This window comes from Talpa occidentalis, unplaced genomic scaffold (genome assembly GCF_014898055.3).
Source record: "Talpa occidentalis isolate TD23 unplaced genomic scaffold, MPIMG_talOcc4v2.1, whole genome shotgun sequence".
NCBI lineage: Eukaryota > Metazoa > Chordata > Mammalia > Eulipotyphla > Talpidae > Talpa > Talpa occidentalis.
Genome location: NW_026555331.1, coordinates 126,559,579 through 126,571,868, shown reverse-complemented (window position 1 = coordinate 126,571,868; position 12,290 = coordinate 126,559,579). Strand labels below are relative to the sequence as shown.

Below are 12,290 nucleotides of genomic sequence, written 5' to 3'. Positions count from 1 at the left end.
TAACCCTGAATGCACATTAGAATCTCTTGAGAATCTTTTCTCAAAAGCCAGAAATATCCTTGGTAGAGACCCTCCCAGCTGGAGTCTGTTTTCTACTGGAGGTCCTTACAGTCTGTTTCCCAGACAGCAGTCACACTGAAATCTGTAAAGCAGCCACATCCAATGGCTTTGCATCACATTTAGTACAAATTTCATTGTCCCTGACATGGTTTTTGGGTCTACCCTGGTCCCTCATCATCTCTTATGTCTCACAGCTTTTCCTTTTGCTCAGTTTGTTGAGGCCACACTAGTCTTTCTGCTGTTCCTTGAACACTACAAGGTCCTCTCCCGTCCCTTCCTCCCCCAGTCCCAATCCCCCCCACCCCCACCCCACTCTATTACACTTCATCTGTGTGAAACAGTGCTGCTTCACATATCTGCATGCCTTAGATATTCTGGTTTTTGCTTAGATGCAACCATTCTTTTTCTAATTAATCTGCCCAAAACAATATCCCTTTCCAAGTTACTTTTTATTCCATGATATTTTATTTTCCTTCATAGCACTGATGATCTGAAAACATTCCCCTTATCTGTTTTCTTATTTGCTATCTATCCCCACTAGAATGTCCGTGAGGATACGGCCTTTGTTCATTGTTACATTTCCAGAGTTAGGTAGGCAGTGCCAATCTAGATCCTCCTCAAAAGGTTTTTGTAAGGTAAGCATGGTACCAGGCAATAGCAGGTACTGAAGTATCTACTCAAATTCCTTTTACCTCTTAACAGTTTATGGAGAAGTTCTACTATTTCAGGATCATGTCTGGCAAATTTAGTTTCAGCAAAACTTTATGGAGTAATGAACAGGAATGATTCTTTTGGCCCACCCACTTCTATTTTCTCTATTGAGTCATTTGTCCTTCCTTTCCTCTCCTCTCTCCACTCAATCTTTCTAATGCAAAAGCAGACAGAGTACTAAAGAAGGATGCAGGGATATTAATGGACAGCTTTTTAAGTAGCAAAACTATGATTATCATTAGACCCACTCTGATCTGCTTTAAATACAGACATCGTGGTCTTTGTGGATTTGTCTCTAACAGCAAGGGGGAAAAAAAATATATATATATATAGATATAAAATGGAACTACATGAAACTAAAAAGCTTCTGCATAGCAACAAGACACCCTACCAAATGTAAGAAAATATTTGAACATAATGTATCTGAAAAGGGAATGACACCCAAGATACATAAAGAACATATACAACTTAACAAAAAGGAAACAAATAAATCAATCAAAAAGTGGGCAGAAGAGCTAAAAAGACATTTGTTCAAATACATACTAATGGCTAACAGGCACTTAATGAGCAATTTTTCATTAACATTTACCAACATCAAAACCACAATGAGGGGCCTTCCTGGTGGTGCAAGGGGTTAAGACGCAACCTATGAAGCTGTGTCTGCAGCCTCTGTGTCACGAGTTTGATCCCCTAGCCGGCCAAGGAGCAACCCACATGGTGCAGCAGATCTCTCCTGACTCGCCTGTTGCTCCCCTCAGCAGTGTACTTTGGTCTATCTGCCTGTTCTGTTCCCCACTCTGTCTCTGGTGAATCCTCTCACCCTCCACACCTCTGGCCTGTACCCCAGATCTTGTATGCATAGATAAATAAATCTTTTAAAAAAAACAACACAATGAGATACCATTTCACACCAGTGAAAAGGGTCCATATTAAAAAGACCAGAAACAAGTGCTGGGAAGAATGTGGAGAAAAATAAGCCCTCATACACTAGTGGTGGAAATGTAGAGAGGCCCAATCTCTGTGGAAAACAATATGGAGATTTCTCAAAATATTAAAAATAGATCTACCATAGGATCTAGCAATTCAATTCCTAAGCACTTACCGAAGAATGCAAAAACACTAATGTGAAGAAATTTATGCATGCCTATGCTCATTGCAGCATCACTTAAAACAGTTATGTTATGGAAACTGCAAACAACCTAAGTGCCTAAGAGCAGATGAGTGGATTAGGAAGATGTGGTGTGTGTGTGTATAATGAAATACTATTCAGTTACCAAAAAAAAAAAAATAAATAAACTTTTCCCATTTATGATAACACGGATGGAGGAATTGGAGGATATAATGCTAAGTGAAATAAACGAGGAGAAGACAAATACTGGATGGTTTCACTTACATGTGAAATACAGAGAAATGAAACAAAAGTCAGACAAAACCAAACCTGTAACAAACCCTAGCGATCTGACTGTAGAATTAAGACTACCTGAGGGATTGCTGGATCATATGGAAGCTCTATGTTTAGTAGGTCCAGAAATCTCCACACAGCTCTCCATAGTGGTTGGACCAGTTTGCACTCCCACCAACAGTGCAGGAGAGTTCCTTTTTCTCCACAACCTCGCCAACATTTGTTGTTGCTAGTTTTTTTAATATGTGCCATTCTCACTGGTGTAAGATGGTATGTCATGGTAGTTTTGATTTGCATTTCCCTGATTGCAAGTGATGCTGAACATTTTTTCATATGCCTGTTGGCCATTTGCATTTCCTCTTCAGAGAAATTTCTTTTTAGCTCTTCTGCCCATTTTTTGACTGGATTATTTTCTTTGTTGTTGTTGAGTCTCATCAGCTCTTTGCAGATTTTTGTGATCAGTCCTTTATCATTAGTGTTGTGTGCAAAAATGTTCTCCCAGTCGGTGGGGTTTCTCTTTGTTTTTGTTATTGTCTCTTTTGCTGCGCAGAAGCTCTTTAATTTGATGTAGTCCCAGCTGTTTATCTTTGCCTTCATTATCACTGCTTTGGGTGATGTGTCTGTAAAGATGTCTTTGATGTGCATATCATGGAGTGTTTCGCCTTCTATGTATTTTATGGTTTCAGGTCTTATGTCTAGTTCTTTAATCCATTTTGAGTTGGGCGCTGGAAGGGATCATGCTCAGCGAAATAAGCCAGAAAGAAAAAGAGAAATACCGGATGGTCTCACTCATAGCAGGAATCTAGAAAACTTAAATAAGGGACCAGGAAAAAGAATAACTATAAGAAAGAAAATATCAAAATCAACAAATAACTATGAACAAGAGACACTCTATGGGGGGGTGGGGGGCAGGGAAAGGAGGGCTTGGGGTAAAAATAAGAGGGTTGTAATTGTATGGGGAATATAAAAATTAAAATAAAAAAAAAAAAAGACTACCTGAGGGAGAGGAGGTAAAGGAGGGAGGAGAGCAAAGTGAGAAGGGCCACAGTAGACCCTGGTGGAGAACTGTGGGTGTTAGGTGTGGTGTGTTGACATAAATCTGATGAGGTGTGATCCTATGCCTCTGACTTATGTACAGAGTTGTAAACCAATGTCACAAAAATTTTTTTGTCATTTACAAAAAAAGAAAAAAAAGCAGATAATCTTTTGGAAGAACATATCCAAAATTCATTTGTGAATTTTGTGTGAACATTTTTTTGTGAACATTTGTGAACATTTTTTTTCTCAAGGGAGGTATTCATTTAACTGAAAACAAAGAACTATGAGTGCCATTAAGATTTAGGGGGGCCTCCCCAGTGGTGCAGTGGTTGAGCGCTGGGCTATGAAGCTGCCCACAGCCTCTGCAACTCCGGTTTGATCCCCGGCCGCGGGTGAGGGTCCCACATGGCACACAGACCTCTCCTGCCGTGCCCGTTGCTCCCCTCAGCAGTGTACTTCATTAGTCTGCCTGTTCTGTTCCCTGCTCTCTGGCTCTGGTGAATTCTCTCACCCTCCTGCACTTCTGACTGTACCCAGTGCCTGTACAAATAAATAAATAAATAAATCTTAAAAAAAAAAAAAGATTTAGGGGGAAAAATCTATCACTCATCAACTTAATGAGACGTTTTTGAAGCTGTCATTATCTATCAGCTAAAATGATGTATAAACTCAGACAAGCAAGATTTACCATAATGTCAGTGGAGACAGTTAATTTGGGCTCTATAATGTCCTTCCCATAGTGATCATGAAGTATGGGAACCTCATTATGGACCTGAGAATGTGCTCAACATTGCCAACAAGATACTTGTTAGCTGGTGATGAAATAAATTTTTAATTCATTATTTGGCCTCTCTGGATGTAAGATATTACTAAAGGATGGGCCATTTGTGATATTATCATTCTCAATGATATGGACAGATGTTGCTTATCAATAAATGTTTTGAGTCAAAAGTGACAAAAGCTTTCTTTCAGTGTCAAACTTCCAAACTCAAAAGTATCATTTACAACTTTCTCAGTACTTAGGAGCAACATGTAGGGATTTATCTAGGCAATACAGCACTAAGCATTTGCCACTTGAGAGGAAAAGGGAATTCTGTGTTTATTACTATATCAGGAAAAAAGTAACGGACATGTGACAGTGGCCCACATTTTCCTAGGGCCCTCTGCCTTGTATTGTTAAATATATGACATAGGGTTCAAGACACAGAGAAAAAAAAGCATCTAACTCTCAAATTAAGACACAGTGCTTGCTAATGAATCATATCACGAAAGCAAAGCATGCAAGAAAAACAAATTTTGGAAGGCATGTCAGTAAAGATGTTCAGAACGCCCCCACAAACCCCTGCATCAGATGGTTTATGATCAATGAGAGGGTGGAAAAAAACATGGAAAAAAAAAAGACCCAGCATCCTTGTGCCCCAAAACACACATTCTTACATATGCTTACACAAAAAAATAGAAATAGGGAAAGAGAAGTTTTTAAATATAAATTCTTTCATTAACGTGAACTACAACAAAACTCTGAAAAACAGTTTGCCTACAAATGGCTTTATATATTTTAAGAATAAAAAAGTTTAAATCAAAGAATGGTAAAACCACTGCAGAAATAAGTTCCCTTTAGAAAACTCAGAGGTGGAAACATTAGCACCTTAGGAATATGCAGCTGAAGTGTTGATGATGGCCAGCAGGCTGTTGTCCTCTGAGGTAGAGGAATCTGAGCACAAGAACCTCCTGGGACCTTAGCCACCCCATCAATGCACTGAACCCTTCTGTTTGTGTGAAAATAAAGCAAAACTTGAAGTGGATAATCTAGACTATGCAAAGACCTTTAGCGTATTTTCAAGTGTGTTGTTACTCAAAACCGATACTGAAATATTAAATATGGAAATTATCTCACCAAAGGAAAAAGGAACCTGTCAATTTCAAAACTGAGGGGATAGCCAAAAAGAACGTCTTTGTCCCTTGGCTGTCCCAGCTTTTATTCACTTTGAGTGCACCCTGTTAGGAATACCCTGGATGCTTCCGTCACCGCTGGAGATTCTCTCTGAAACAGAGGTCAATTACTGCATATATTTGCTATAGGAGGAAAGGTCAAAATAAAAACTTTGTAGAAATCATGACAAGGTGTTGAAATTACACTGCTTACAGGTGTGTTTCTCCTACCACACTCTTAAACTCTTTGCAAGGTGACTAAATCAACCAGTTTGCCTGCTGGTTTCTTTCTGTTCCACCAGCATCTTGTCCTCGGAAGGCATTTGAAGGTTGGTAGAATATATGAAGCCAGTGAAATTGCTTCTGAGGGGAAGAGAATGTGAGCAATGGATGTCCAGACATTGACTAATACAGTTCTTTCATTTCTTGCCCACATTCATGCACTGCTGCCAGCCCTTTTCCTCAGAGAAAGAAATTAAGCGAATGTCTCACTCATCATTTAAAATTTTTTTTTTGTCTTTAAAAAATTAATGCAGTGTCATTTTTATTTATTGCTTAGGTAAACTTGCAGAACCTAGTCATCACATGAAGTATTTTTTATTAACGGGGGCTAGAAGACAACTAAAAGAACGCTGAGAAACCTTTGGTCCTCTAACTGCCCACTATTTTTCTCTAACTGCCCACTATTAGTATCTGGAAAGTCTTTTATACACTCATTCTATATGTTATTAAGCCCTTTATTTACAACAATCTAGAATGCTACTAAGAGTGATGCCTCTTGTGGGTACTCTTTACTTTAGGACACGTATACATCTTTAGAGTCTTCATTAGCTTCTTCAATCCTTTCTAAAGATAAATTTACATCATTTCCAAAATGCTAAGGCACCACCACGCATTTCAGGTTTAAAAATTTTTTAATGTTGTTGGCTTTTTGCCCCAGGATGAAAGCATACAGAACTAAGAAGGCCAAGCTTAGAGCCCTTAAGGAGCTGTTAAAGTCAGCTCCTTTCTGGTTTGTTATGAGAGACTAGACAAGGGAGAGTGAATTGATCAACATGATTTTATCACTATTGCTTGACCAAAAATCTCAATGTAAAGTTAACATGCAGATATCATTATTATTTCAACTGTAAACCTGAGGGAAAAAGGAAGGAAAGTAAGAGATTAGGTAAACTGGAAAAAAAAATTTTAAAAAAGATTTATTTATTTATTTATGCATACAAGAGCTGGGGTACGGGCCAGAGGTGCAGTGGGTGAGAGGATTCACCAGAGACAGAGTGGGGAACAGAACAGGCAGACTGGCTGAAATACACTGCTGAAGGGAGCAACGGGCGAGTCAAGAGAGGTCTGCTGTGCCATGTGGGTTGCTTCCTAGCTGGCCGGGATCAAACTCGTGCTGCAGAGGCTGTGGATTGCTTCATAGTGTGGTGCTTAACCCGTTGTGCCACCAGGGAGGCCCCTAAGCTGGAAAAATTACTCAACTTCTCAGACCTTAATCTCATAACCTATAAAACAGGACAATGCTAAAATCTGTGTCACAGGTACGTGGTTAAGATTAAATGATTTAATATAAATGCCTTGCATGTGGCAAGTACTCAAATGCTGCTAGTTAAAAAAAAATACTTCTATCAGTATTATCCTAAAGGATATCATTTTCATATTATATGTCACTGAAGCTTTTAATTTTCTTGAACACTTCTTTCCAGTCATGATTCATGCCACATCAAATCCGGGCACTCAGTGGGCAGTATAATCTAGCATTCTCATCTAGAGACAGCTGGCCTTCACAGACAGCTAGCCCTCAGAGATGATTTCAGTTTTGACAGTCATACTACATGATGCCAGTTGTGAGCAGTCCATTTGAAGTATCCTCTAAAAGAGGAGCTATATAATGTTCCTCTAGCAATATATGTTACACTAGTCCCAGATCTTGAATATTAGCTTAAGAGCCCCAGAAGGAAGTTCTGTTAAATTGCTTCCATTGCTTTCTTCAGTAGTTGAATATTTCTTAGAGTTAACACTGAAGCCCTTTCCCTATTGGATTGGGCTGGGCCCTGAAGCAGCATTTGCTCAAGGAATTAATGACTGAGTGATTTCAAGAAAGATTGAAGAGCTTAAAGGCTGCCTTTGCCTTTAGCTAGTTGTAAAACATTTGTAGTAAACCATGGCAACCTCTCAGACTCAATCTTCAGACACATGTTAAACTTGCTTCTCAAGGAGAATTTTATTTTAACATTATAAGGATTAGTTAGAACAGACAAACATTCTACCCTACATCAGAAATTTCTAAAACGAGCCAGGAGATGCTTATTTCTGCCCAATAGATAAAATGTTTGACTATATTCAATTAGCCTTCTGTGGTCAGTGGGTTTGGATTCTAATTCATTCATATTAAGGGAGAAACAATTTTCATTTGTTTAAAATACACAGAAACAGAGCTCCTCACATGTAATCTCACTGGAGAGTTATTGAATCCCTCTCTTTACACAAGTAGTTTCCCTCCTTGTAGACTGGAGGTAGGGTCATTGGTATTCCACAGTCGCTGTGTCAATTAAAAATTATCTCTTAAATTTCCAAATGTCTCCTTGTGACATTTACCTCCAAATGAATACCTCTTCTTAATAAAAAGAGACTGTAATCTACAGAGGCCAGCAGGTGGAATGAAGTTCCTGTGCAAGGAAAGTTTTCAATATATTTTAAACTCTTGACATAGTAAACCCTTATTCCATCCTATTAGCCAAACAAATAAAAGTCTTCTTGCCCAGCAAATTGACTTGGTTTCTTTAAGATTACCATTAAAAATAAGTTGGCTAAATAGAATGATAAAGTTTTTGTGAGGAAGGGGAGGATTTATTTTTAATGGTGATAGAGGAAGAGAGCCAAGAGATTGTTTTTTAAAGAATAATCTAGCTAGTAGGACATCCAGGGCTCAACAAGTGTTTTTGAATACTATATAAGTGTTTGGCCTCAAGGTAAAAGATAATACAATAAGTCAGAGAGAGTGAGGGGGATAGGCAAAGACTTTCTGTTTTTGTTTTTTTTTTTAAATTTTTGTCAAGATCACTTTGAGTTCTAGAGACTTTTAGTATATGAACATCTGGCAAATTAAAGACAAACCAAATCAAGTTATGCTTTGTAAACCAATCATTTTAAAGTTACTCACTGATTGGAAGTATCCCTCAATTACATCTTAACTTACATACTAACTGCTTTAAAAATATTAGATGGCCATAAAAAGATGAAAAGAAAATCTTACCAAGTAATTGATGACATAAAATCGGTCATAGTCTCTGTTCTTAGGGTTGATCCGACGATGCTGTTTTTTTCTCATGTGATCCTTAAGTGTATTTTTGTCCCGAAAGGTCTTCTCACAGTATAAGCACTGCAAGCTAAAAGAAATATATAAACACTGATAAATTAAATATCTCTTGGAAAGCTGCTGCAATAGTCTTTTATTATCCTAAGTCTTATATTTATTCATCTTAGGTCATAATAGACTCTTCAAGTGAGTTTTGAAATCTTTCTCATTATCCCTCTTATTTTAAACAATAAGAAAGAAAAATCAAAATCAACAAAAAACTATGAACCAGAGACACCCTATGGCGGGGGCGGGGGTGGGGGTGTTGGGGAAAGGTGGGAGTTGCAATTGTATGGGGAAAATAAAAATTGAAAAAAATAATCCCTCTTATTTTATTCATTTGGCTTTATAGAATGCATGCTGTGGTTTATTTTGTAGTTGGCTAATTTGGTTGTTCAGTTAAAATTAAGACAAAGACAGCTAATATCCAAAAATTAACCTGGTGCTTTACTTATCAAATTATCTATTCTAAAAATGAAAATGTAGATATCATCTACAAAAATTATAATAACTAAAATTGGTGGCTTTCATTAAGTATAATGATTAATTAGTCCATGGTTTGATATATTCTGTGAGCTGCCTTGCAGGGTTTGGTTCCTAGCTCAAGGAGTTAGCTGTGGACTTGGTCAAGTTACTTGTTCTGTTACCATTCATTTTCTGATCTCGAAATGAAAGAATACCTATATTTAAAGGAATTTTAGTAATAACTTACACATATACATATATAACTTATACATGTGAATAGATGTGCAATTATGTATATATGAATAAAATTCTATCACAGAAATGATCAATAAATAGTAGCTGTTATTACTAACTTCTTTTTTTTCTTTTTAAAAGATTTATTCATTTATGCAAGAACTGGGGTACAGGCCAGATGCACAGGAGGTTGAGAGGATTCACCAAAGACAGAGCTGGGAACAGAAGAGGCAGACAGACTGAAATACACTGCTGAGGGGAGCAGCGGGCGAGATGGGAGAGGCCTGCTGTGCCATGTGGGTTTCTCCCTGGCTGACCGGGATCGAACCCATGCTGCAGAGGCTGCAGACAGCTTCACAGTGTGGTGTTCAACCACCTGTGCCACCAGGAAGGCCCACTATCTTATTCTTATGTACCTTCTGTGCTAATATCTCCACTGACTAGCCTAATGGGGTAGTGATTACCAACTAGTTTTAAACAGATTTAAAAAAAAAAGTCTTTTTCATAAGAGTTGATACTGCCTGTAACTTCTAGCCAACATTCACTAGAATTCCACTTTTTTGGACTCACACAAGTAAGTGTAATCTTTTTAGTGGTTGCTTCATTTTCAAATTTTTCATCTCTATTAAACACCTTTCAACTATTTCTTATGCCAGGGGAATAAACTACATTATTTTATTGTAAACAGTGTATGGGTGACAAGCTGATTAGGGATATTCATTACTGATACTCTTAGTAGAAGGCACATCTGGTCTTATTTTACAAATAAAGGATCATTTAATGAAAGTGTGAAGGACCTTGTTTAAACACGGTGCTGATACCAAAATCTGAATTTGGAAGTTTTAATAATTATCTGTATCACTTGATATTTCCTTGATACTTCTTTTTTAAGTATTACTGCTCCAGATAGTTTGAGCTGAGAAATGACATTCCTTAGAATTATATTTAAATATAGAAAGAAAAGTAGACTGATTTTTGAAAGTCATTTTGGTGAAGAGAATTTCCTTTCTTATTTCTATAAGCAAAGCTCTAGATACCCCAAATTGCCAGAATATGACCTAGGAGAAAATGTGAATAAAAACTAACCAGTGAAAGAATGCAAATAGTATGTTACACTTCACATAAAGCTGAATAACATACAACTTGACTATTTACTAAACTTGTAGATAAAGGATAGTGAACAGTAAAGGAATTATAAAGTCCAAAACTAAAAATAGTGGTTTCTGGGGAAATACTAATGAGGAAGGACATATTGGGAGAGTCAAAGGAATTAATAATGTTTATTTCTGAGGCTGAGGATTGAGTGTATTCGTTATATCCTATAGAGCATACTGTCTCTTATGTAGGACATACATTGTTTGATATATATGACAAGTTTTATTTAAAAATTCATGAAAGGCAGGGCCTCCCTGGTGGTGTGAGGGGTTAAGATGCAACCTATGAAGCTATCCACAGCCACTACAGCATGAGTTCGATCCCTGGCCAGGGAGGTGATCCACATGGCACAGCAGACCTCTCCTAACTCTTCCGCTCCTCCCCTCAGCAGTGTATTTCAGTCATTCTGCCTGTTTTGTTCCCCACTCTGTCTCTGGTGAATCCTTTCACCCCGCCCCCCCCCACCTCCAGCATGTACCCCAGTTCTTGTATGCATAAATAAATGAATTTAAAAAAAAAATCATGAAAAGCAATATGAGTTAGGTAAAATAGCAGTCACACAAAATGAGAACTCCTTCAACATGAGAAATGAGGAAATTCCATTTCTTTAATTACTTCTGGCTATCAAATTAATTAAAAAAATTCATAACAGGTTAAAATAATTTTGGATTATATTTCATTAAAAAGTACTTACTTGTCAAGTCTTTTCTGTAATGTACATAGAAATTCATTGCAGTTTACAATGTTGTCTGGCAACCCAATGTTGAAAGCATGGTCTCTGGCCATATGGTTCAAAAGAACTGACCTAGGAAGAAATTTGAGCAATTTGTATTATTTATAAATCATCGAGGTGCAAATCAAGCCAGGAATAGCATTTGTACAATGATAATGCTAATTAGAAGTACAAGCTAGTGTCAAACACTGAAACACACAACTGGGCTATGAAAGAGAGACATAAAGCATGTAAGGAGACATATAATCAACATGTGTAATCATATGTAAATACACATATAATCATATCAGTCCTTCAAAGGGAGTCCAAGTTTGTTCTACTATGTGTCACTGGCCAAGGTTGTTCTCTATAGGTAAGTCAGGTTTCTGTTCTTAAAAAAATGGTTTTTTGCTTCTTTTCAATTTACCAAGGGGAAGAAAAAGAGATAATGCCCAAGAGAAATATGACCTGGGATCACAGACATTTAGTCAACTCGTCACTGGACAGAGACCTGACTCCCACAGCACATCTGAAACATGCAACAGTTATGGTAACTTCGATATACAATGACAATTCTGTTGATTCATTATGTCTCGAGAAGAGGTGGGTTTCCCTAGGAGATTTAGGCCTGAGACCCAGACTGTGAGTGGGTACCAGGTGGAGATGGAGCTGGGAGGCTCCTAAAGGGGGCAGAGTGGGTATTTGGCAGTGTTAGGCAGAAAGTTAAAAACTTTTCCCTGCCCTCAAGACTCTCTTGGGATAGAGAATACAGTGCCTCTAGATCTGGGGAGGCTCTCCCTAGAGTGGCTAAGCAAAGTTCTATCTGCCCTGAATTTCCTGGATAATGATCCAGAGTCTAGACTGTGCCTGGAAAGGGTCAGATATAGCAGCTGACTCAAGGATAAGGGTGGTTTGGGAAGTTTCCATCATCCTACCACCTGGCTATGTTGCATCAAGTTCTTGTGCCTTTAAGAATCACACTGAATACACTCATGAGAGACAAGTTCTGCTCTCAATCTCTCTGCAGCCTAATGACCTGAAATGTAGGGTTATACATTAGGAAATTGAAGCTACTTAGTGTACTTTCCCTTCTTAAATATTTCCCCTTGTTTACACTGTAGAAATAAAGGTTTACCTATATGGAACTCATTGTTGTATTAAACAAAATGCTTGCCAAAAAATCAAAATCTGGGGAATGAGATGTCTACAGGGGAATTTGAAAT

At 37.9% G+C, this 12,290-nt stretch overlaps 1 protein-coding gene across 2 annotated transcripts in view; it reads right to left on the bottom strand.

Moving 5' to 3' along the window:
* Window positions 1-12,290, bottom strand: part of ZNF277 (zinc finger protein 277) — an 83,701-nt gene that overhangs the window by 7,501 nt on the left and 63,910 nt on the right. For both annotated transcript variants that reach the window (XM_037511751.2, XM_054692563.1), the window contains exons 6-7: window positions 11,050-11,160; window positions 8,400-8,532 (exon numbers count right to left, since the gene is read on the bottom strand). In XM_037511751.2, coding sequence (XP_037367648.1) covers window positions 8,400-8,532; window positions 11,050-11,160 — 244 coding nt within the window. The remainder of the gene's footprint in view (window positions 1-8,399; window positions 8,533-11,049; window positions 11,161-12,290) is intronic.